The sequence below is a fragment of the Quercus robur genome, chromosome 6 (assembly GCF_932294415.1).
Source record: "Quercus robur chromosome 6, dhQueRobu3.1, whole genome shotgun sequence".
Lineage (NCBI taxonomy): Eukaryota > Viridiplantae > Streptophyta > Magnoliopsida > Fagales > Fagaceae > Quercus > Quercus robur.
The window spans coordinates 52,590,274-52,617,974 of record NC_065539.1 but is presented as its reverse complement, the minus strand read 5'-3'; the positions used below and the strand labels follow the sequence as shown (position 1 = coordinate 52,617,974).

Below are 27,701 nucleotides of genomic sequence, written 5' to 3'. Positions count from 1 at the left end.
ATTAAAAAAGTCGTGTTAATGAGTGATCTAAGGCAATTGTTAATAAATTATATTAAAAAAATTTTGACATCACTTTTATGAAAAATATAAAAAAAATCGTAAAAAAAAAAAATAGTTATTTTATCATTTACCCATAAAAGGTTTATAAAAGTAGGTCCTAAACCAATGCCCTTAAAGATTAGTGTAAATAGTTTTACACTAGATAAAGTTTAAGCGTAACAACGGAAAACCTCATAGGTCAATGCAATTTTCTCGTATTATTATTATTATTTTTTTTTTTTTATATTAGATAGAATTTCTACTTTAGCCTAATCTAAGTGTATATGTGTGTGAACCTCCTTCCTAGAGACTTGAATCCCGACCCTTGCTCCCAACACTCTACAAAAATTTATACTTGTAAAGTGATCACTGCACTAAGGGTAGGTACGCATTAGTCTCATATTATTTACTAGGCAGTCTTCAATGACAAAAATCCTATCTTAATTACCTTCAATTTCTAGTAAGTAATGTTAGGATATAATGATTTCCATAATTTTTTTTTCATTAGTTAACGGGAAAAATATAAGTGTTTATTGATATGCACACATATATTTGTATAAATCTATCTTTAATACCACGTTTATTATGATATATCAGTCACATCATTATTGATATGCACGCATATATTTTTATAAATCTATCTTTAATACCACGTTTATTATGATATATCAATCACATCAAAATAATTGTAAAACATTTTCTTTTTCCAACAAGATCGATGGTTCTTCTTGTAAACACTGTTCGAATTGTCAAGTTATGCCAATGAAACTGACCGATTGTAATCCATCATAGTGTTTCCAATACTTGAGTCAACATGACAAAAATACTACTGTGCAGGTGAAAGAAAAGTCCTTAAATTGATTATCCAAAAAAGGGAAAGGACCTTGTAGTTGTATTAGCATGAGGGGAAAGCAGGTTTAATTTAACCAACCACAAAATCAAATACGGAAAATGAAAATGATTGCTTCCCTTTCAATGATGCTCACACTGTCAATATAACGTCATGAAGAAATTAAATTAGCAAAAATAACAAAAAATGAATTATGGAAATTAAAGAAGATAAAATGGGTTTTTGTTTTGTTTTGTTTTTGATAATGAATCTGCAGGTTACTATGAAGGAACATTATAAAATGCTCTAAATATTAAAGAAGATAAAATGCTCAGTTTCTGTCACCAAACGAGTTGCAAAATGCTCCCAACTCTAAAGAGTTTTCAATTAAATTTCTTTTATCCTAAAATTCTACTCCATTATAATTTATCACAAGCTCTAAATATGTTAAAGAGGTTTTTAGATAAACCTTTTATTACAAAATCTTTACAGTTAATATATTATAGTTTCTATTAACAATTCCAAATATGCACTTAATTAGATCGAGCTCATAAACTTTGCATGTAAAGAAAAGCTTGGGAGGATAGGATTGGACAAAGCAACACCCATCATATATCGAACTTTATTTTATGTCCATGTCTTTTTCTCATTTGCTCTGGTAAACAACTCCGTAGACTAGAATCACATGAACACACCTTCTCTGTTGAAAAAATATGTTTGATGTGCCAAAAAGTTTGTTTGCATTATTGCAAGAGTACTATGTAATAATCAAATTTAGTGGTCAAGTTGTCAATTTTCATGTTTGTCCCATACTCAACTTTCTAAGATCACAAGCTGTATCTATTATTTTCATACGATCCTATATTAGGGAGTCAAACGAACTAGATTTTCAAATGAACGTAGAAAACGTGGGTTCTCACATCTCTATATTACGGGAGTTTATTAATATATTTTTTTTTCTCCATATCCTTGACAATTGCAGGAGTTAAAAACTGCAAATGTAATGACAATAACCTTTGGCTTTATTAATTTTTAGCCTTGATAACCAATCTTCAAGAATACCATCTTTAGATCTACTTCTTGAGGTCTAGTATGATGGTGAAATGGAGAAAAAAAGGGTTTGAAATTTAATCTGTTTCAAGCCTAATTTATTTTGGTTATCATTAATGAGTTCTTAGTAGGGCACAAATTAGGGTTGAAACAAACGACTTGTTAGGACTTTTTAGAATTAGGGTGTGCAATTTTTGATTGACTGAAAAATGTTTCGATATTCCAAAAATTGCACTTTTCTTTAGCTAATCTTGGGTTTGTTTTTATAAGACCCAACAAAACTTACAATTTGTCATGGTTTACCAATAATAAACCTATTGGACCTAACAATAAATATGAAATTTTGAGGTTTTGCTAGTTAAATTTTTTTGGATAGTTTTTTTTTTTTTTTTTTTTTTTGAGATTCTTTTACCTTTGGCTAGACAAACAATACAACTCTTGCACAAAAGTCCTAATATAGAGTGAGGGGATCAAATATTGAGGCTCTTTCTTAAGATATATATATATATATATATATATATATATATATAATCTGATGATGCCGAGAATCATCAATAAGTCACACAATACTCACGTGCTCGAGACAATACCTATGAAACAAAAACAAATAAAACCCTAGGAGAATACCAGTGTGGTACCGGCCAAAGACCCTCTGAAGGTTAAGTTAGAGAACTTTTCACAAATCTAGAGTGCCAGAGTTGGGGGAATTATGCATACTGTAGTTTGTGAGGGTTTTGGGGTTTTTATAGTAGCGTAGGGTTGACATCCGTTCCTTGGCCTAGAAGATCTTTCCTTGTGGGAGAGATCTTCTTTAATTTGCATATCTTACGGAATCATTTCCTTATAGGAGTCTTCTTAATTAGGGTTTATCGTGGGGCGCAAGGTAAATTCACACGTGAAGCCTAAGCAAAAGACATGCTGGACCTGTCAAGAATTCCTTTTACCCCCGTCAGCTTCATCCTGTCAACTTATCATTCTGTCTACGCCTTCTGGTCGTCTCGTCCATGCATAGATGATCTTGAGGCGCACTCATCAGCCTTGAGATGGACCATCGGCTTTGTGAGTCATTTACGAGTTCATTAGCAAGGTTGTCAGATACAACAAGTCCATCTCCTTTGACTTAGACTTCAAGAATTTCCCTTATTATAATCTACAAGTCAATATTGGAGGCTTATGCATAAAATTATATGCAAGACTAATTCATCTAGAATTATTGCAGATATCCGAAATATTTTTAAAAAAAAATTTATTTGTGAATATATATCGCCTCCTTAATTAACTATTGAATACATGGTTTCACACTTCTTAGATTAATACATGCATAAGATGAATCTCACTTCTTTAACTATTGAATACATGATTAGAAATGCTATTTACTAACATTGTTGCCTCGGTAGCTCGAACATATGACATTGTCCTTAAAACCCCCTAAACACTTAATAGGGAGGTACCAACCGCCTAAAGGTGCGGTGGTAATCTAAATCTGTTTTGATCATTCATTGTCCAGTGAATTCTTTCTTCGGAGTTAAGAGATGAGCCTAGGGCTTACATTTATATTATATGCTTAATCCATTGATTTCTTTTAGCCGCTTAGCATAAAAAGAAACCTCCGACTCCTGTGTGCAAATCTTACATTATTGAAGAGCCAATAAAAATGTAAACTTATAAATTCTTAAAACATATTAATCAAAGATTAGAATATTATTTTGTAGTTGTGCTTAAGATTTATACTTATCAGTTTCATCTATTTATTTCTTTCGCTTATTAGGAACAAAAAAAGAAAAAGAAAAAAAACCATTGCCTGTTGAACCACTCAAGGCCACTTGGTCAACAAAGCATGACTGTGATGGTGATCCTTTAATTATATAAGCTTGATGCATACTATGGAAGTCAATTGGTCAACAGATTCATGTAACCAAGATATAATGTAACAAAAAAGCCTTAACCAGTTTCAAAAAAAAAAAAAAAAAAAAGCCTTAACCCAAGCTCAGCCAAAGTTTGAGCCAGTTTATATAGCCAAGTGAAGTGAAGCCAAAAAACAAGTCAATTCAACTGTGTTAACCGAAAGTAACTGCCAATCAACTAAAAGAAGGGTAAAAAAAAAAAAAAACTACCATAAAGAAAAGAAACAACATGCAGTACAAAAACAAACAAGACAAAATAACCCAATTCACTGACTCCCTAGTTAAAAATTTTTGTTCTCTTATTGCTATTGTAATTATTTTGGTTGGGAGAGAGAGAGAGAGAGAGGTGGAATGAATTAAGTTTTAAAGGCTTTGAAGGGCCCATCAAACCACCCTTGTCTCAATTTCCACTGCCCCATGTCCCTTAGAACATGGAGGAAATTATGGCAGATTCAATCTTCTCTCTCTCTCACCCAAATTCCCAACCATAAAAGCTCTCAAACCACCCCCGAATACTTCCTAGTTCTTGAAGCAACAAAACCATCATGCCAAGTGAGGAGCCACAACCAAAAAGAAAGTGAAAAAAAAGAAACCCCACTTTCTATACCATCATTACAATCAAATCCAACAAGAAAAGCAGCCATAATTAGAACTTCTTTACCAATCACTTTTCTCAAATCCATTCACACACAATAAACTAAAACACTTCCTATCTTTCCCAACTCTAAAAACAAAGAAAAATGGAGATTGAATCAGTCAAGTGTGAGTGTTGTGGACTCAAAGAAGATTGTACACAAGACTATATAAATGAAGTCAAGGCCAAGTTTGATAACAAATGGCTATGTGGGTTGTGCTCAGAAGCAGTAAGTGATGAAGTTAGCCGAGGCAAAAAGTCATTTGATATGGAAGAAGCTGTGAAGGCTCACATGTCATTTTGTCGTAAATTCAAATCGAACCCTGCAGTTCGAGTAGCCGATGGGATGAGGCAGATGCTAAGAAGAAGGTCAGGTGATTTATCATCATCATCACCATCACCATCTTCTTCTAATAAGAAGTATTCAAAATCAGCAAGCACTTCACAAGTGAGCGATGCATCAACTTTCTCATTGTACTAATTGGAAAAGAAAAGAAGTAACTAAGGGAGGCCTATCCTATGGTTGGAATAATAAAGTTTCAACTTGTCTTGTACAGGGGATATGTTTCAAGCGGGGGCTTCTCTTCTTGGTTTTTCTAGTTATTCCAAGTGATTGATATTAGTATGTTTTACTGTTCTTTTTTCTAGCTAGAAGGACAACAATTTTCAAGGGAAAAATCTTAACTTTATTAACCTTTATGGAAGAAAAAACCTTCTACTTTTCGTATCCCAGAAATGAAAAACATTCCTAGAAGGCTAGAACACCCACCATGTATTCTCTCTCTACTTTTCTTTTCTTTTCATTTTTTTTTAATTAAAAAAAAAAAAAAGAAGAAGAAGAACCCTTTATGTTGAATTTTTGCATGTCCTTCAAAAAATTTTGAACATGGGTACTCGAAGCTGAGGTTTTTTTTTTTTTTTTTTTTTTTTCCTTGTTAATTTTACTTTAATTTTTCTTAATGAATGATCGATTCTTTTAATGACTTGAAGTTGCATAAATGAATTAGAAAAGGTATAACTTCATATTTTTTTTATAAATTTAAATAGCCAATTTTAGTCTGCATGTCCAATGACTTTGAAGTGCTATTGGAGGAAAGTAGAATTATTAGGTTCAAAAGTACAAAATTGAACACCCTGGTTTTCTTGATGCCAAAGATATTTTTCAACTTGGCTCGCTTATTTTATTGTGACCAATAAAATCTTTTTTCTTTTTTTGGAGATGAATGTGACCAATAAAATCAATAACATATCTGGGTTTTGCAATATTTAACTGCACTAGTTAAGGGTCAACCTCCCACTCCACATTTTTTTTTTTTGGGGTGGGGGGCGGGGTGGGGGTTAATCAACTAGAAAGGACAAATTGAACATTGTTGCTTGAGCTTCAATTATTTTAAGTTTTAAAAATGGAAAAACTCACTCCACTAGAAAGGACAAATTGAACATTGTGCCCTAGGCTTCAATTATTCAGTTAAAATATTGATTTTTTCCATTATTAGCAGTGGTTGAGACAGGGAAACATGTTTATCTTTGTAACAATCGCTTTGTAATGATAAAATGCAAATGGGGTACCACTGAGTTTCTGCAGGACCCAAATTGGATTTGTGGACAATCAATCAAATTCTTGTTTGAGCTGCCTCTGTTTCTGTTGCTTAGATAAGCTTGACTCCTTTCATGAAGACAACTTCTCTCATAATACACCCCAAATTAAGCTAATAGAGGTTAAAAGATGGATTGTCCCTAAAGCTATGAACATAGACCTAATTCATATTCTAGGAAAAAACAAAGTTTAATATGTTTTAGTGTACAAGTTATTGCCAATGACCCTTAGCTTAAAACTAGTACTTCCAGCTATTCTAACAAAAATGTTCAAGTTGGAATTCCCAAATTTACAATAATGGTGGTCAAAGAGGATGTATACAGTTAGTCGATAAAAATCAAATTTACAATAATGATGGTCAAAAATCTCATGCGAATATGATAATGATGTTCTTTAGAAATATACATTCACCTAAGAAATAGACTATTTCCAGAGAATAAGAAAGTTGTTCCAATAATCAAGTTCCATGCATGTGTTCAGTTGGAGTGCTTATTCATGGGGCGAAAATAGCCAAATAACACATTTTCGCAAACTATGTTGTAATCTACCACTGTTTCGAAAATATTTAAAGGTTTACCACTTTTTTGGGTATTTGAGTTTGGCAAAATTGAGTTTTTGGAATTCGAGTTTCATAAACCCGAGTTTCAAGTAATTGGTAGATCTATACATATTTTCTTGCTAATTTTTTTTTAAAATAGTGGTAATGGACAATTTTTGCCTATTAATGGGGTCAAAACATTTTGTTTATTTGGTTTCTTTCACTAAGAAACTGAAGGTGCCGTGTCTGATTCGAACCATGAACCATCAATGGCAATAGCACCTCGAATTGGATTCCTGAAACTGTCAGGCATGCAATTAATGAAAAGGCATTCAATTTTGGTAGAGGGTACATGTTAGAGTCTGAGCCGTAGAATCCTCAGATACCTGCCCACTTAATTCAGTTACATACATAATAATAGAGAATGAAATCTATGTGCTTAAACCATCTTTCTACGATTCTATGGGCAGGAGGAAAATGCAGGTCCCCATCTACAAACCAAGCATCTTAATATATCTTATATGGTGTGTTGTCGTGCCCTCACAAAAAGTTTGACTACTAATCAAACTTTTCATTTTCTTATTAGAGTGACTTTTTACATCATGATACAATTACTTGCTCATAATAAAAATGCAGAATAATTGTAGAGAGATTCCTCCAAAAAGCATGTAGCACCTACTTTTTGGAAGCAGCTGAAAATGCCCATTTTTAAGGTTTTTTTTTTTTTTTTTTTTTTTGATATGCCCATTTTTAAGTTCTTGTGTATGCAATGCGTGTGTTAGTGCAAACACAATGATAATGAAAATAACATAAAGAAAAATTGAATAATACTTCTGAATTTTATTAATTTAAAAAGAAAAATTACACAATACTATTTGGATTGAAGCGCGGTACTCACTCTCTTTAAGGAGATTCAAGCCCTTGGTTGGCTAAACTTTATAACCGGTGCAAACTTTCTCTGACTTCTCCCTCGGGATACAATAACTCAACAAGTGTCGTATGGTTAGAATAACCTCTGCACAAAGTGTTCAAGCCCAAAACTCCACCAGAAAGAACACCTTTCCTTGCCAAGAACCTCTCTATTTTTTTAGTGTATTTCCATTTTTGATATCTCCACCCTTCACCTCCCCCTTGCGCACGTATCTAGCCCAATATCTGAGACAATTCATGTTAACTCATTAATCACTACAATTAAAAAGAACAAAATAGTCTCTCACCTTTTCAATATGGGATTAAATATTTTCATTAACTCCTCATTTTCCATACTCACTCTCACATCTTTACATTTATATTGTAACATTTATTCATTTTAATTATTTAATATTAAAATGCTCCAACAATCCCCCACTCATTTTAATATTAAATTTTATAGTTAAGGAGAGATTACCAGGCAAAGATGGGTCACTATGCATCATGAAGGTGTGCTCTGCATTGAACCTTCACTCAGTAAAACAACAATCTCAACTCCAGAGTCGTAGTGGTCTTCGACTTGAACTATGAATGCTTTAGGGAAATTAAGCATCACTGCTTACACATAACAACTTAGGTGTTGACATGAGCTTTTATAGCTAGCACTTTACGGCCGTGTGCTGATCCCAGTTTCATGAGTGCATTTGAGATTAAGTCCAAATCTCATAGGGAGCGGCCTAACCGGCACACTCACATAGGTGAAATTTTTTCAATGGTGCTCTTGTAATTCTAACACCCCACTCATACAAGCTACAAATTTCATTAAGAGTTTTTAACTCAACCTCTCCACATTACAGGATAAATGCACTTACATCATAGGTATGAACAATAAAAAAATTATTTACAAAATAAATAGTGCATTTCTTTCGATCATCATATGATTCGTTTTTTCCATTGAACCCAATTCTCAGGATCTTTGGTACTTGGGTTGGGTATCCTCATACATGGCTCATGATTCTATGGACTTTAGTCCCATTCCCCTCGATGTATTCCAGAACCTATCTTTTGCCAAGGCCTTGGTAAATGGATCTGTAAGATTATCATTAGATTTAATATAATTCACAGTTATGATGCCACTACTCAAATAAGATTGCACGATATTGTGCTTTCTTCTTATAGGTCTGGATTTATCATTGTAATAACAGTTTTTAACTCTACCAATTGTGATAGTGCTATCACAATGAATTAATATAGGTGGAATTGGTTTTTCCCAAAGTGGAATTTCATATAACAAATCTCTAAGCCAATTTGCCTCTTCACTAGCTAAAGCTAATGCTATTAATTCAGCTTCCATTGTTGAATTAGCAATTATTGTTTGCTTTTTAGATTTCCAACAAATAGCACCACTACCTAAGGTAAAAATATAACCAGTGGTAGAGACAGAATTACTTGACAAAGTATTCCAATCGGCATCACTAAAAGCTTCAATCACAGTAGGATATTTTTAATAAAATAAGCCATAACTTTTGGTACCAATTAAATATCTCATGACTCACTTAATAGCTAGCTAATGATCTTTACTAGGCTTGCTAGTGAATCTGCTTAGCACTTCTACTGCATATGTAATGTCAGGTCCAATACAATCAGTAACATAACGCAAACTACCAATGATGCTAGCATAATCCTTTTGATTAAAAATCTCATCATCATTATTCACAAGAAACAAATGAACACTAGAATCAAAAGGAGTAGCTACACTTGTAATGACCCCACCCCACCTGTGTAGATATTGTCCGCTTTGGGATCTCATACCCCTCACGGTTTTGTTCTCCCTCAAAGCACACAACAATGGGGGAAAAGACCTCTACACATTACAGGGAGGTCATTTCTTATAAACACATTCTCATGTGCTTCCCTAGGTGACGTGAGATTCCATGGAATGTAAGACCCCCCTTTTGGGTCACTACAATGCACCCCTCTTACGGGCACACGCGTCCTCGCGTGTAGGACCCACACTTCTGGTTAGGGCATGACTCTGATACTATCTGTAACGACCTCACCTTACCTGTGTAGATATTGTCCACTTTGGGGTCTCATACCCCTCACGGTTTTGTTTTCCCTCAAAGCACACAGCAGTGGGGGAAAAGACCTCTACACATTAAAGGGAGGTTATTCCTTATAAACACATTCTCATGTGCTTCCCTAGGTGATGTGGGATTCCATGGAATGCAAGACCTCCCTTTTGGGTCACTACAACACTTTTGTGATCATGAAAATTTTATCTTCTCAATATTTTCTCAACATAATGTGATTGATCAAGAAATATTCCATCACATGTTTTTGTAATTTTCATGCCTAAAATAAAATTAGTCTCACCAAGATCTTTCATATCAAAATGGCTTTTAAGCATATTTTTGTCTCATTTATAACATGCATATTTGAGCCAAAAATCAACATATCATCCACATAGAGGCTAATAATAACATGTAAATTATTCCATGATTTAGAATAAATACATTTATCACATTCATTTGATTTATAACCATTCTCAATCATGCAGGAATCAAACTTTTCATGCCACTGCTTAGGTGTTTGTTTTAAGCCATATAGGGATTTAGTTAGCTTACATACCTTGCTTTCTTGTCCAGGCTCTACAAAGCCTTTGGGTTGATCCATATAAATTTTTTCCTCTAGGTCCCCATTTAGAAAAGTAGTTTTTACATCCATTTGATGAATTTTCAAATCAAAAGTTGCAACAATAGCAATTAATAATCTAATAGATGTAATTCTTGTTACTGAAGAAACAGTATCAAAGAAATCAATATCAGCTTTTTGCTTAAAGCCTTTTGCAAGGAGTCTAGCTTTAAACTTATCTATTAATCCATCCGGTTTCAACTTTTTTCTAAGGACCCATTTACAACCTATGGTCTTACTCTTACAACCTGGTGGAAGATCTACTAATTTTTAAGTTCTATTAGAAATTAGAGATTCCATCTCATCATTTACAATCTCTTTCCAAAATATAGCATTAGGTTATGTTAAAGCCTTTTTTAAATTTTGGGGATTTTCCTTAATGTTAAAAACATAATAATCAGGACCAAAATCCTTTTCAACTCTAGCTCTTTTACTCCTTCTAGGTTCCATTTCAAAATTTTCTTGATTTTGTAAATGTGAGGTAGAAGAACTAGGTTGTGACAAAATATTTTCTTCACCCCCACTATTTTTCAATTTAAAAGGAAAATTTTCTTCATTAAAATTTGCATCACCAGATTCAAAAATTATTTTGTTTTCAAGATTAAAAAATCTATAGGCTGTACTATTAATTGCATAACCAAGAAAAGAACAGGTAGTAGCTCTTATACCTAATTTAGGTATTTTAGGGTCAGTAATAAGCAAGACAACCTCATAATCTCAAATATCCCAAATTTGGCTTATGTCCTTTCCACATCTCAAAAGGTGTGGTGTGTGACTTTTTATGTGGCACCCTATTCAAAACATGACATGCAGTTAAAATAGTTTCACCCCAAAAATGTAAAGGTGCACCAGATTCAATTAACATGGCATTTGTTAACTCAATTAAAGTTCTATTTTTTCTTTCAGCCACACCATTAGAAGCAGGTGAATATGGTGCAGTAGTTTCAAGGATAATTCCCAAAAACTGAACAAATGAGTTGAATGCACTTGATTCATACTCACAGCCTCTATCACTTCTTATTCTTTTTATTTTTCTACCGAATTGATTTTCAACTTCTTTTAAAAAATCTTGAAATTTTTCAAAAGTATCACTTTTATTTTTCAACAAAATAAATAGTTGTATATTTTGAGAAATCATTAATAAAAGTGATAATATATTTATTTCCCCCACGAGTTAAAATTCCCTTAAATTCAAATAAATTGGAGTGAATTAACTCAAGCAATTCGATATTTCTTACAACACTTTTATGAGGCCTTTTTGTAATCTTAGCTTGACGACAAGTTTCACATTTTTCAAAATCTTTTGACAATCTTGGAATTAATCCTAAACTACTCATGATTCCCACATATCTACTATTTATATGACACAAATGAGCATGCCAAAAATTAATAGAAGAAAGCTGTATGAGGATGCCCTGGGGTCATTGGGCCTCGGACTCTAGCCCCGAAACACTATACGAGACAGGGACCCAGGCCCTTTGGGCCTTGGGCCCTGCCCTTGGGATGTAACACCTGGCCCTCTCATCATCAAACTCATGACCTTGATCCAAGCACTTCTCAAGACTTGGTATGAGCCCAATAAGCCTTGGTCGGGAGTAAGATTGCTCGGCAAAGCAGCGTCTCAGCTTCCCGATGTTGCCACAAGTGATGTCTCTACTGAGCAAGCTCTTGGAGGTGGGAATCAGTCTTAATGCCACTACCTCCTCACCCACCTAAACACCCACTTAAACACGATGGAATTGGACCATCATTTCCACTTATAAACAGAGATAATCATGGCATTCCCACTAATCTCACGCTATAAATAAGAAACAAGGATGAGAAGAAAGGGGTTGGCAATTCTGGAGAAAATACTAAGAAAGAGAGGAAACATTCAGAAATAGTAAAGGAGTAACTCTGTGAGGAATACTTGGGGAGATAAGAGCATATTCAGGTCTGCTAAGTATAGAACTACTCGCAGTAGGAAACCCAAAAGCCCACAAAATAAATAGATTATGAGCCCAAATAGAAGTTAGGCCCAACAGCCATACATTTTGGGTACACACATTTTGCGCCGTCTGTGGGGATCTCCTACATAGCTGTGGTTCCATCAAAACGTGCACAGGAAAATGTCTAAGGGTCAACCAGGGAGTTATGCCGAAAGTGGCTCGGGGAGGTCTTTGCGGGGATCTACATGGCGGGAAAGGCGGCAGAAGAGGCGCAAAGATAGAGAGCGTGAAGAGGAAGGGCAGTCCGACCTCAGAGGGGGGTCATTTCAAACATACCGGACAATGTCTAGCACTTCAGGGCGTAACCGTTTTGATAGAAGGGATGAAGAGCTTGAGCAAAGGAACAAGGAACTAGAGCGCCTCCGAAGGTTGGTCAAGGATTTGGAGTTGCAAGCGAGAGGTAGGCATCAAAGAAAGGATCACGAGGAGCGAAGGGAAAGGTCGGCCAGTGTTGAGGATCACCATGGAATAGGGTCCCATCAATCCGAATCTCATCGATACCGGGACCGCTCACGGGAATATGCAAACCAGGACTCGATTTCCTTGAAGGAGAGGCGACCTCGAAATGCGGCCATGGACACTATGAGCCGTGCACTATGCCGAGCTGCCCGATCACCATTCTCGAGGGACATTAAGGAGGCACAAATGCCAAGAAGATTTACACGGCCGTCGTTTAATTCTTACGATGGAAAGATAGACCCGATAGAACACGTAAACCATTACATTCATAACGACGCCTTGATGTGTAAAGTGTTTCCCTCAAACCTCGGCCCCACTACTTTGAGATGGTTTAATGGGTTAAGGAAAGGCTCGATTCACAATTTTTTCGAATTGATTCAAGAGTTCAGTGTATGGTTTGTGACCTGTAGCCAGGTTCCACAACCTGTGGATGCGCTACTCTCAATGAAAATGGGGGCTGGGGAAACCCTTTGCAACTACGCTAGTCGGTATTAGGAATTATAAAACAAAATTGGCAGAGGTAATGAAAAGATTGCGGCAAGTACTTTTCAAATGAGGTTGCTCGAGGATTCCGAACTACGGGAATCATTGACGAGGAGGCGTATCGAGGAATATAAATGGTTGGAAGATGATCGGTTACAGAAATAAGAGAAAGACCCCGATCATAAATCATCCTCGGCATATCGACTTCCAAGCCAGGCCCCAGAAGGATTTGAGAATTCAAGAGCTGGGGCCACAGATGGGAGAGGTGAACGTGGCCTTCAAGGAACCGGTACACAGGATTGTAGATCGAATCAAGAATGAATCATATTTTCGATGGCCAAACAATATGGGAGGAGACCCGTCCAAGAGAAACCAAAACTTGTATTGTACTTACCATAGGGATAGGGGGCATACTACTGAGCAATGTAGGGTATTAAAAGATCATCTTGAACAGTTGGCAAAAGCAGGGTACCTGAAGGAATTTGTTACGGATCCCAAGAACCAAGAGGCCGGGCAGGTGCACGACCGCGAGGTAACCCTCTCCCGCCCTCATTGGGAGTGATAGAAGTCATCCATGCAGCACCAAGAGGCACCTAAGATTCAATGAGGGTTGTACTGATTGTATCACTAGGAGGGAGTAGCACAGGCGAGCAACACTCCGAGAAGAAGTTGAAGCATACTCGGGAACCCATTGCTTTTGATGACGATGATCTTGAAGGCACTACTCAACCGCACAATGATGCTTTGGTGGTGACGACCAGGATAAATGGCTTCATAGTGAATAGGGTATTGATAGATCAGGAGAGTGGCGCCGAAGTGATGTAAAAAAATATTTACCTATCTCTAAGAATTTAATTGGCCCAAAGAGGTTAAAATAAAAGTGGTTGATTGATTCATGATGTGTGGCCCTCCTCCAAAAAGATAGGATAGAATTTCAACATTTTTTTTTTAGTGCGGATAGAATTTTAACATAAGATATTTTTACATGTTTTTAGCAACCAAAATCCTCTAGTAAAATCCCTGAATAAAAAAAAATTAAAAAAATCCTCTTGTGAACAAAAAAAAGAAGCTTTTCCTAATCAAGATAAATTAAAGGTGTGGGGGCCAATTAATTAGGAAGTACTGTTAAGACATTGTTAACTAGGCCTATGGCCCAATCCGAGGATGTTAGACCATCTGAGGAAGTCCAGATAAGATTATAAGGAGAACAGAATGAAGAGAGGAGTAGAGGCAATATGAGATAGGTCAAATAAGTATCCGAAGACAAAAGCCCTCTCGGCAACATGTGTCTGAGGTTGATCTGAGTGCCATATCATCACCGACTTACTTCGAATTTACATCATCACTAAGGGTTAGACGTCGGACAAAGGATAAGAAAGGAGAAGGGCAACACATATCTTCAAAAAGCTGCTACCTCCGCATTAAATGATTCCCAACCAATTCTCTGGCCGCATTAATGTGGAAGTGACGCCTAAACAATGATGAAGCAGCCTTACAGCTACTAGTTGATGGTTATGGGAAGTGCTAGATGGGACAAAAACGAGTTCTCTGAATCTAACCTACACGTGTATGGTAAGGACGACACCAAGGCTGGAATATATAACATGAAAAGATGTACTGAAAGGAGGGGAGGAAGAAATCAAGGATAAGGACTGGAACTCTTGTACAATTTTATTATTCAACAAAACCATATGATACGAACTACTTAATCTATTCCGAGGATAGATTTTCTAATCTTACTTATGTCAATCCGTCTTGAACCGTTAAATCTAATCATTTTTCTTCTGGGATAGATCTAGTTCTTCTATCCACGCTTTACAAATTTATTGTTTGGGCCGCTGGGGTTTGAGCCCAATCCGGTTTTAGGACCAATCCAATTTCAGTCCTTATAATTGGCACCGTCTGTGGGAAGAGCTTGATCTAGGCTAAAGGAAATTCGGTTACAACGTTCATGATGGAGGAGGCAGGTCCACACCAAGCAGCAGCAGGACCGCACCAGATAGATGCTGACCTACACCAAGCAGAGTTAAGGGGTTCCCAGCATGGCAATCCGCACTGGAGCCTCGAACGGAGAGGGGGCCGTGAGGGAAGTGTGCGCACAACTCATACCAGTAAAAGTTAGTCTCAAGGGAAGAGTCATGTCTCCCATGCAAAGAATGACAGAGACATGCAACGTGAAATTAACGAGTTGAAAAGAGAGTTGCGTCACGCTCGGCGAAGATGTTCAACGCCTAGCTCCAAACCGTCCTCCGAAGAGACAGATGGTGCTAGTTATAGACGGAGATCCAGAACTCTGCCTAGCGAGACTTTTTCCTATGAAGAGGAGCACCACCATCGACGTAGGTACAAAAGTCTGCCTCGCAGAGGCTTAGGAAACAACACCATGAACAAGGCATTGAGTCAAGTTTCCAAATTGCCCTTCACACGGAACATAAAGGATGCGAGTCTTCCTCGGCGATTTCATCAACCTACATTCACCATATATAATGGTCGGACAGACCTAGTAGAACACGTTAGCCATTTCAGTCAAAGGATGGCTATTCACTCCAAAGATGAGGTCTTGATGTGTAAGGTCTTTCCATCTAGTTTGGGCCCGGTGGCAATGAGGTGGTTCAACGGTTTAAGGGCTAACTCTATCGATTCCTTCAAAAAACTCACCCGGGCTTTTGACGCTCGCTTTATTACCTGCAACAGGGTTCCTCGGCCTTTGGGGTTCTTATTGTCTATGTCCATGCGGAAGGGTGAGACTCTAAAGACTTATTCGGATAGATACTGGGAAATGTTTAATGAGATAGAGGGAAAGCATGATGATGTGGCCATAAGCACTTTCAAGGCCAGTCTTCTAGCCGAGCATGATTTGAGAAAATCTCTAACTGGTAAACCTGTTACTAGCGTACACCAATTGATGGATCGGATCGACAAGTACAGAAGGGTAGAAGAAGACCAACTGCAGGGAAAAGGGAAGGCTAAGGTGATCCCTCAAGAGATGAGGGATTTCAGGTCGGACCGGTACAACAATAATCGACCTCGGAAAGACTTTGTTGGGAAATCAGGTTCTGCCAACACCCAGGCTGTTAATGTTGTGTTTTGGGAGCCAGTGCAACAAGTAGTGGAAAAGATCAAGAATGAGCCATTTTTCAAATGGCCAAACAAGATGGCAGGAGAGCCTATGAGAGGCAACCGAAATCTTTATTGTCACTATCATCAGGATCATGGACACACAACTGAGAATTGCAGGAATTTATAGGACCATTTGGACCAGCTAGTCCGAGAAGGGAAGTTGAAGCAACTCTTGCATCATGCCAGTGGTCGGGTAAGCCAAGCAGGCTCTGAGATGCGGGGAGATGCTTCTTCGAGATTCCCCCTTGGCACAATAAACGTTATTTTTGCTGCCCCAAGGAGGACTGGATTTTGTCCTTCCAGAGTAATGTCAGTATCCCGATCTCCAGCCGAGGAGTATAGCTCAATGTCTAAAAGAGCCAGGATGGACATCCCGTTGGTTTTGAGTTTTTCAGATGAGGACAAGGTTGGAACCATACAGCCCCATGATGATGCTCTTGTGGTCACACTGAGAATTGGCGGGTACGATGTGAAAAGGGTGATGATTGACCAAGGCAATGTTGCTGATGTAATGTACCTTGACTTGTATAAGGGGCTAGGTTTGAAGTCTGAGAACTTGGCGGCCTACAGTTCCCCTCTGGTGAGTTTTGAGGGAAGACTGGTCATCCCAAAAGGTCAGATCAGATTACCTGTGCAAACCGGTACGAATGTGGTGGAAGTGGACTTTATTGTTGTAGATGTTTTCTCTCCATACACGACTATTATGGGCAGACCTTGACTTCACACTCTGGGGGCCGTCTCCTCTACTCTACACCAAAAGGTGAAATACCCATCTGGAGGCCAGGTTTGGGAGATAGTAGGAAGTCAGGCTGCAGCCCAACAATGCCTGGTAATGGCTATCCAACATTGGCCAGAGGCAAAGACCTCGGCTACTACCGATAATGGTTTATAGCAATCAAAAGTCCCAGCATTACAATTAAATGGACTAGCAGACGAGGCAAAATGCGAAGATCTGGAGAGGGTAATCGTTGGTGATGATCCGGAGAAATTCTTTCAGGTTGGGGCTAAACTGCCTTCGCAAAAGAAGGGGTAATTAATTGAATTCCTCAGAAAAATTGTTGATGTGTTCGCGTGGAGTGCATTTGAAGCTCTGGGTATAGATCCAAGCTTCATCGGTCATCAACTCAATGTTAATTCCTCCGTCACTCCGAAGAGATAGCCACCTCGGCGCCCATCAAAAGAGCACACCGAGGCTATCAGAAGTGAGGTGGTTAAGCTTAAGCAGGTAGGGGTTATCAAGGAAGTTTTTTATCCTCAATGGTCAGCCAACACGGTGGTGGTGAAAAAGAAGACTGGGAAGTGGCCAGTGTGTGTGGACTTCACGGATCTCAACAAGGCTTGTCCTAAGGACCCCTATCCTATGCCAAGGATAAACCAGTTGGTGGATGCAACAGTAGGTCATCCTCGGGTGAATTTTTTGGATGCCTTTCAAGGATATCATCAAATACCGTTAGCATTGGACGATCAAGAGAAGACAGCTTTCGAATCACAACTGGGCAGAAACATTGAGGTCTATATCGATGATATGGTTGTGAAGAGCAAAGTGGTGTCCGAGCATGTGGGAGATCTTACAAGCATTTTTGGAATTCTGAGAAAGCACAAGCTACGTTTGAATGTTTCAAAGTGTTCCTTTGGTGTAGGCTCCGAAAAGTTCTTAGGGTACATGGTGACTCACAGGGGAATTGAGGTGAATCCAGATCAGATTAAGGCCATTAATGACTTACAAGCACCTCGAAATCCGAAAGAGGTACAGAAACTGACAAGAATGACTACTGCCTTGAACCGATTTATCTCTAGGTCAGCTGATAGATGCAGACCCTTTTTCCTTTTACTGCATAAGTGGAAAGAGTTTGAGTGGACTGAAGAATGTGTCGTAGCATTTCAGCGGCTGAAAGAATACCTATCTCGGCCGCCTATCATGTCCAGTCCTGAAGTGGATGAGGTCCTGTTTGCCTACCTGGCAGTGGCTACTCATGCAGTAAGTTTTGTCTTGATATGAGAAGACAGTGGCGTCCAGAGACCGGTTTATTACGTAAGTAAGTCACTTCATGAAGCCGAGGTGCGGTACTTATCACTGGAAAAGGCCATCTTGGCAGTAGTGCATGCTACACGAAAACTCCCACATTATTTCCAAGCACACATCGTAGTAGTTCTAACTCAGTTACCGCTCAAGTCCATACTTAGGATCGCAGATTATACTAGGAGGATCGCTAAGTGGGGCATGATCCTAGGGGCTTTTGACATCAAGTATATGCCTCGCACCTCTGTGAAATGCCAAGTTCTCGCCAATCTAGTAGCCGAGTTCGCTGAGCTTCCAGAAGAAGCTGAGATGAAGCAACATGGCATGGATGAAAAGTCGGTTGGCCTAATCTCCACACAAGACTCCCCATCCTGGAAAGTACATGTCGATGGAGCAATGAACCAACGGGGAGCAGGAGTGGGGCTAGTTCTGGTATCCCCTGAAAAGATCATCATTGAGAAGTCCTTGAGGCTTGAATTCTTAGCTACGAACAACGAAGCGGAATATGAAGCTTTGCTGGTGGGAATGACTATGGTCCAGAAAATGGGTGGAAAGGAAGTGGAAATGTTTTCAGATTCAAGACTGATTCTCAAGATACAAGAATGCAGGAGTATTTGGGTCAAGTCAGGCGTGTACAAACAAAGTTTGAATCTTTTGACTTGTCACATGTCCCCAGAGGTGAGAACACCCATACAGATTCCTTGGCAATGCTTGCCACCTCCTCGGCACGGAATTTGCCCCGGGTGATAATTGTTGAAGACTTATACACCCCTACCCTGGCAAGGAAAGACTTGCTCCTGATTCATCGAGTCGACTTGGGGCCGAGTTGGATGGACCCCATACTCCTATTCCTCGAAAGCGATATATTGCCTGTGGAGAGAACAGAATCTGAGAAAATACGAAGGAAAGCTCCTCGGTTTTGGTTGTCCGAGGACAGAAAGTTGTATAAACATTCTTTTTCAGGGCCATATCTGCTCTGTGTACGTCCCGAGATGTCAGAGTCACTCCTAGAGGAACTGCATGAAGGAATTTGCAGAAGTCACACGGGGGGAAGGTCCCTAGCTCACCGGGCCATTACTCAAGGATACTGGTGGCCAAATATACAGAAGGAAGCACAAGAGTATGTTAGAAAATGTGACCAATGTCAAAGATTCGCTCCAAACATCCACTGGCTTGGAGGAATTTTGAATCCTCTATCCAGCCCTTGGCCTTTTGCTCAGTGGGGTTTAGATATTGTAGGTCCTTTTCCTAAAACATTAGGGAACAAAAAGTATCTGCTAGTCGGCACAGATTATTTCACTAAGTGGGTCGAAGCTGAACCTTTGGCTAACATCAGAGACGTAGATGTTAAAAGGTTTATCTGGAAGAATATCGTTACTTGATTCGGAACTCCCCACACCCTTATCTCGGATAATGGCCTTCAATTTGATAGTAAAGTCTTCAGGCAATACTGTTCTGACTTAGGGATAAAGAATAGATATTCTACTCCGGCCTATTCTCAAGGGAATGGGCAAGTTGAGGCTATCAACAAGGTTATAGTCAATGGACTTAAAAAGAGACTGGATGAAGCAAAAGGAAAATGGGTGGAGGAATTGCCACATGTCCTTTGGACGTATCGAACAACACCTCGACGATCAACAGGAGAGACTCCTTTCTCAATGACATATGGAGCCGAGGTCGTCATCCCTCTGGAAACTAGTTTCCCAACGTTGAGAACTAGTGCATTTACCTCGGACAGTAATGATGGGTTGTTGGAAAAAAGTCTGGACTTGATCGAAGAGCGAAGGGAGAATGCAATGGTCCAATTGGCTTATTATCAGCATAAACTCAAGCAAAGTTACGATACCAATGTAAAGCTGAGGCCGTTAGCTGTAGGAGATTTGGTGCTGAGAAAAGTTTTGGGAACCACCAAGAATCCAGCCTGGGGAAAATTGGGGCCTAATTGGGAAGGACCGTATCGGATTACTTCAGTGGCCAGAATAGGAGCCTACTACTTGGAAGACTTAGATGAAAAAGTTGTACTCCATCCTTGGAATGTAAATAATCTGAAGAGATATTATTATTAATAAAAGTAATCTTGTTTAGCCTTCCTCTAATTTATGTCAATCATACATCATGTGTTTCTACATCTATTGAAGTATTAAACAGAAACTAAGTTATGTCAGGTTCCTCAGACCACAAATTTAGTGGAAATTAATACCCTTTGATATCTATTGAAGTATTAAGCAGAAACTAAGTTATGTCAGGTTCCTCGGACCACAAACTTAGTGGAAATTAATACCCTTTGACATCTATTGAAGTATTAAGCAGAAACTAAGTTATGTCAGGTTCTTTGGACCATAAACTTAGTGGAAATTAATACCCTTTGACATCTATTGAAGTATTAAACAGAAACTAAGTTATGTCAGGTTCCTCGGACCACAAACTTAGTGGAAATTAATACCCTTTGACATCTATTGAAGTATTAAACAGAAACTAAGTTTTGTCAGGTTCCTCGGACAACAAACTTAGTGGAAATTAATACCCTATGACTTGTATTGGAGCATTAAATAGGTTCAATAGAAACTAATACAGCCTCTTGTTATTAAAATGCTAGTGCCACACAAACTTGGGCATTTCAAAGGAGTAAACCCTTAAGTCCCATTCTCGGATCACAGGGTTTTTAATTACCTAGTAAAGATATAAATCCCAATAAGCTTGTGAGCATCATTTAATGCATATTGAGGTGCTCTAGACTTAACTTTATCTGGCTTTTGAACGTCTTCTTAAGGTTCAACTTGTTAGAATGGATATAAATGTATCCAAATTATATCTATGTGATGTTATAGACTCAATGGTTATCATCCATTTTAGCTACCAATTAAAAATGTGTGTAAATTATGTTTTTTTTTTCTCTTATATAAACAAAGGGCAATCAAGATGAAATTACTCAAAACCAAAATGACAGAACGAATAACACAAAAATGGGATAAACAGCAACTCAAAACGAATTCCAAAAAGTAAAAATGCATACTTCATTAAAATATGTCTAAAAAAAAAAAAAAAAAACAACAACAAACAACAAAATCCCTTGCAAAAGTCCTAATTGTATTACAAAAGAAAGCTCATTTATTCAGCTTAATTTGAAGCTTGGAAGTTTTATTGGTTGGGTTATCTGCTTTCGAGGTAGTTGTTCCCTCTTTGTCTTTAGAAGCTCCCTCAGCGGGCATGATTGTAGAAGCCAAGTCTTGCTGAAAGCCTTGGGAAGCTGCCCCTACCTCCGAAACGGTTGCAGCCTTATCCGAGGATACTTCTTGGGAAGCATCGGTCTCTTTTGCTGGTCCTTGCTAGCTGGGAGGAGGAGGATCCTGAGGCAATACTTCTGGATTTGGATCAGCAGTTATGGAAGCCACTTCATCTTGAGTGGAAGGATCCGAGGCTCGAATTGCAGAAGGGTAAAACACATTCTCTGCTTTCCTCAACTCAGATGAAGCCTCAACCCCAGCTCGGTTAAGGGCTTCATCCCAAGTTTGGGCGCAGTAAATGTGGCACACCGCTGGGACCTCTGCCCTAAGAGTTTCCTTGGTCTCAGCTACTCCAAGGTCATAACCCTTCTGCTCGACCTTGTCCATTGCCTTCTTGGCCTCAACCCTTGCCTTCTTGGCCTCAACCTTGGACTTCTCAGCTTGATCCTTTAACCTTTGGGTTTCCTCCAATTGCTTTTTAAGGGCTGTCATTTGCTCCCTGGTAGCATTCAATTTTTCATTTGCCTCGCGTAGGCGCCTCCTTTGGTCCTCGGCTTGCCTTTCTGCACCTTCCAAAGCCGAGTCAGCGCTACGGCAAGCCTGCTCCTTAGCAGTCAATTTTTTCTTCAGCTTGGCAAGATTATGCTTAGATATGGTCAATGTTTGTATGGCGGCCATCCATTTTTTCCTTTCATCTTCCAACTGCTGGTAACAGTTATTGGTAATCTCTTCCAGTCTGAAAGTATTTTGGATAGCCTAAAAGGGAAGGATCAACACCATAGCCAATAAAAAGTACATATCAATAAATAATAATTATAAATAAAAAAAAAAGAGGGAAAAGAGTTAACACTATACCATTCTCAAATATCTTTTGCAATTAAGGAAGACTTCATTCTTCCTCATATTCTTCAGCTCGGCCATATCTCTTGGAAGCAACAAAGCCTCCTTCACGGCCGAGGCTACGTGGCACCCAATGCCACCATTGAAGTCCCTGAGTGATGCATCATCCTTCAGGGGCTCCCCACCGTGCATGGATGCTGGGAGCCAGGCTTGTGGCTCAGGAGGCTGAGTATCCGACCTCTCCAGGCCCCGTTGTGATGTGTGGCTGACCTTCTGCTGCTTTGCAGCTCGTTGGGCCTCTTTTTCCTGGGTCAGACGGGATCTTCCAGTATCAACCACATCTTTCCCTTTCTACTCCCTTCTCCTTTTTAGATCAGCAGCTTCAGGTCTGACCGGCTGAGGTTGGTGAGGAGCAGGAGGAGGAGATTTGGTGGGAGGAGGGGGAATCTGAGACTGTGCAGATCTCCCCGGTGCACCTTTCCCAGGCTGGTTCTCTATCAGCTCCATTAGACTCCTTTGGGGTTTCCTTTGGACACCCATTTCGTCGAAAGCGTCCTCAGAGTGTATAGTCTGATTAAAAACCTCGAATTCGTCCGAGGAGTCTGTCAAATTTACAACTTCCTCCGGATTTCTTTCTTCTTCTTCTTCTTCTCTTCTGTCCTCCTCTTCTCTAAGAACGAGTTGGGATGAGGATGCTCCTACTAAAGTAGTGGCAACGAAAAGTGGCTGGGTGCGGAGAGTGTCTCTAGGGAGTGGAACACCCTCTGGAACGACGAACTCCTGGTAGGCAACACTGATACGGCGGAGCCGAGGGTCACGAGCTTTGATTACGTATTTAGGAGCTTGGAAGGCGAACGAGAGAAGTGTGTATCCGAGGATTAAATGGGCTGCTCAGAGTTGACTGTCAGCTTCGTTCACATATATTTCGGCTTGCAATACCCTATCCAAGCTTGCTTTATTGACCAAGTTGAGTTTGGGTTTGGTAGAACGCCTATCTGTAAAATCATTGAATTAAAATGAGGTTTCATTAGAAACAAGAATATTGAGGCACAAGACAAAAAAAAAAAAAAATGTAAACTAAAATTCATGAATCTACGGCTATACCCCCACCTGGTTCTCCCTCCTCCGTTGGGCAAGGTAGGCCAGGCCATCGTGCCATTCCTCGGAAAAGATAAGGAAATCCTCCTTTAAGTTCTTGTTTAAAGTGGAAAGGCATTGGATTAACCTTATTGCGGGATACCTCGATTTGAGGTAATATCCCTGCCCCTTCAAATGGTACAGATTGTATACTCAATTCACATCATGGTGGGTCAGGTTTAGATTCATTCTCTCGTTTAAAGCTTCTATACTTCCCAAGACCCTAAACATGTTCGGGGCACATTGTGTGGGAGATAATCTAAAAAACTTAAGGTAATTCCTAATAATAGTACCCATGGGAATGGTCATCCCACCCTCTATGAAGGCAATCATGGGAATGACCACCTCCCCTGTTTTCCTAGCGCCGACCCACTCCCCTTGGGCTGCATACCTCACACCCACTGTTGGTGGGATCCTATACTTAGCCCTGAAACTTCTCATACCCTCCTCGGACTCAACCAAACATTGGAACATACCCATTTTTCTAAAAGGTTGCGAAGAAAATAAACAAGTTTAAGATGAAAACTAAAAAGGTTTTAAGAAGACTTACAGGTTTGAAAGAGGGTTCTTGGACAAAGTTCTAGTATTTGTAGACGTACAAGGAAATGAAAGAGAGAGAGAGAGGTTCAATGTATGAGCTTTAGGATTGCGTGATTGTTGAAAGTAGGAGAGAGAATTGATTTGAAAATCTATTTATAGTGGCATAGAAGTTACAAGCGGGAAAGTTCTCGCTCGCAAAAAAAGAAAAACCTTCCACCGTTAGATTTACATCTTACCGTTGAACGTGGGGGATAAGGGTGTTGCCAAAATTTAATGCTGGCACGCTCTGGATGCCAAAGCGTCAGGAGCGTGCCCTGAGCAGGCGAAAAGACGCATGGGAGGTCAGGAATACAGAATAGGACCAAATGCAAGATGGGCTAAGGATGTCAAAATCATCCTTTCCTCCCGAGGAGTCGAAAAGTAAGATTTTGAGGGGTTATTGTGGGGGCAAATTAATTAGGAAGTACTGTTAAGACATTGTTAACTGGGCCTATGGCCCAATCCGAGGACGTTAAACCATCCGAGGAGGTCCAGATAAGATTATAAGGAGAACGGAAAGAAGAGAGGAGTAGAAACAATATGAGATAGGTCAAACAAGTGTCCGAGGACAAAAGCCCTCTCGGCAACATGTGTCCGAGGTTGATCTGAGTGTCATATCATCACGGACTTACTTCGAATTTACATCATCACTAAGGGTTAGATGTCGGACAAAGGATAAGAAAGGAGAAAGGCAACAAATATCTTCAAAAAGCTACTACCTTCGCATTAAATGATTCCCAACCAACTCTCTGGACGCATTAATATGGAAGTGACGTCTAAACAATGATGAAGCAACCTTACAGCTACTAATTGATGGTTCTAGGAAGTGCTAGATGGGACAGAAACGAGTTCTCCGAATCTAACCTACACGTGTATGGTAGGGATGGCACTAAGGCTGGAATATATAACATGGAAAGATGTATTGAAAGGAAGGGAGGAAGAAATCAAGGATAAGGACTGGAACTCTTGTACAATTTTATTATTCAACAAAACCATATGATACGAACTACTTAATCTATTCCGATGATAGATTTTCTAATCTTACTTGTGTCAAACTATCTTGAATCGTTAAATCTAATCGTTTTTCTTCTGGGATAGATCTAGTTCTTCTATCCACGCTCTACAAATTTATTGTTTGGGCCGCTGGGGTTTGAGCCCAATCCGGTTTTGGGACCAATCCAATTTCAGTCCTTACAAAAGGAAAATTAAGAAATAAGAGACTAAGGACCTTCAAGCAATTGTACTCTTTTATTTATATTCTAAGATAGCTCCCTTTTTATTTATTTATTTAATGTGCATATGTGCTTACTTCTTTCTTTCTTTTTTTTTTCCCTTTTTTTTTTCTATCAATATACTTCAAGTTAGTTTTTTCTCAAAATTTGATGGGATGGTAGTAGATCCAATGCATGTATATGTTTTTACTTATCTTTAAAAAAAAATTGTACCAATTGGTTGATAAGTAATAGAAGTTCAATTGCCTACCAACTCATAGAATAGTTATACTTTGTGTTTACTCTTTCAACACTGCCATTGTAACTATTAGAACAAGAATTTTCATGTATTAATTTTTAATCTAAGTGTATTCTTTATTCTTAAATTTCAAAAACAAATTGGGTTCAAACTTTGGCCCCAAAGCTGAAATTTTGGTTCATCCTTATTTGTGTGTGTACATGCATATGTGTGCTCATATGTGCACTTAAGTGTGTGTGTTTTGGATTTCTTTTAACTATTATATCAATAAGTTGATCCTTCCAAAAAAAAAATTCAAAACTTCAATTTTGCCAACAAGCATCACACACACATGTGGTTATCCATGTTGCAAGAGTATAAGATCATTTTTACCTCAGTCACTAAATCTGACCCTTTCTTTAGGAATTAAGTATATTTTTGACTTTTGAGTACAAAGAATTGATGATAACTTTCCCACATGTAAAAGAATTCGAAAAGCTTTTGCTGCATACAAGGGTATGTGTATGCAAAAAGAAAAGGATAAGTGTCTAAGGTCTAACTAGTTATGTATATTGTAATCATATGCATTGCACATGACCCTTGAACACGTATCCCTTTCTTTTTATTGCCACATATCCTTGTATGCAATAATTGCCAGGGGCGGAGGTATGTACAAGGGTGGGGGGCCATGGCCCCTCCCCCCCCCCCCCCCCAAATTTGAATTTATATATATATATATATAATTATTTTAATGTTTTCAAAATTTAGTCTACAAAAATAAGTCCAATGATGCTTTAAAAAAAAATGGTTTAATAGTTATAGAGATATAACTTTATTTTTTGCAATTCTAATTTTTATTGTAAAATGTGTTTTTATATCTGTTAAATATTTGATAAAGTTTGGTATCAAACATGTTCAAATCTATCTTTTTCAACCCGTTATGTGACGATTAACAAGTCATTGATTCATTAAAAAAATCTTGTCACTAAAACTACACATGAAATGTGTCTTTAGTTGCCACATAATGGATTAAAGCAAGATAGTTTCAAATATGTTTAGAGCCTAAGTTATTCCTCCAAGTTTTGGATCATTTATGTTTTTGAGAATTTCATTAGTTGAATTGAAAGATTTTTTACTTACTTTAGTATAAAATTTGATAATTTGTGTTTAAAATGAAATTTTTTAATAATTTCATAATGAAAATGGAAAAATTGAATTTTATTTTATAAAAGATCACCATCAAACATAATTTTGATTGAAAATACTACCACTTGTATTTTCAATCAAAATACTACCAACATGAGTAACCTAAAGGAAGGCTTCTACCATAATAGTTACGGACTTTGGAAAAATGATCTAAATGGTTTAAGTTTCGATTCTCAATCCCTTAGAGAGTGGGTCTATTAAGAGGGAGAGAAAAAGTGGTCTATTGATGCATGCTTCTATTCCTACCACTTGTATCCCATTGGTTTTTTTGTACGTTCTTTCTTTTTCTCTATTCTTTCTTTTCTTTCTTTCTACCTCTCCTTCCTTCTCTTTGTTCTTTCATCCTCCTTCACTATTCGCAGCTACCCCTTTTTATACCATCTGCCATTGTGGGATTTACCATTTTTTGCCCCTTAACTGCTTTTGGCTCCTTATGGGTGTTCTTCCAAGACTGCCCATTAGTCTGTTGGCTGCCCAGCCACTACCTTTGCTCAGAATGTGTTGGTTGCACCACTCTCCATTCCTAGACAAAATTACTTGTCTTGTTTCTTACCTCTCTCCATTTTTCACTTCACTCATCCGGATAAGGATTAAGCCTCCTCATTACTTACCTTTATGACATGCATCAAGTGGTCTTAGCCCATACTTACCTCTTTTGGGTGAGATATCATCCCAGCAGGATATCTCTCCCAAAGAAGCTTAAGTGAGAACTCTAGAATAGACCCCTTTTTCTCCCTACCGCCCAACCACACCCTTTGAAAGCCTTGACCCGTGACCCACCTCTTATGTATTGACTGGGTACAAGTAGGTGGTACCCTGGCCCTTTGTGCATGCTCCACTCTGTCTGAATTTGTTTCTTTCTGGTATTCACACCATTTCTGCTGCCTCCGTGTTTGTTTGATTCTGCCGTATGTGCTAGTCGGTGTTTATCTTTTGTGGCGTGAAGGATATGTGGGCTTTTGGGCACGTATTCTCTGCCTTTTACCCCTTCTTGGACTTGGT

At 38.6% G+C, this 27,701-nt stretch overlaps 1 protein-coding gene across 1 annotated transcript; it reads left to right on the top strand.

Annotated features, from left to right (window-relative positions):
* The first annotated feature begins 4,166 nt into the window (after nt 1-4,166).
* LOC126689435 (uncharacterized) lies at nt 4,167-5,055 on the top strand. The gene has a single exon (XM_050384627.1). It carries the CDS (start codon nt 4,563-4,565, stop codon nt 4,935-4,937), a length of 375 nt encoding a protein of 124 aa, XP_050240584.1. The 5' UTR covers nt 4,167-4,562; the 3' UTR covers nt 4,938-5,055.
* The last annotated feature ends 22,646 nt before the right edge of the window (nt 5,056-27,701 follow it).

Coding starts and splice junctions, on each gene's coding strand:
- LOC126689435 (XM_050384627.1), top strand. CDS start 4,563: ATGGAGATTGAATCAGTCAAGTGTGAGTGTTGTGGACTCAAAGAAGAT.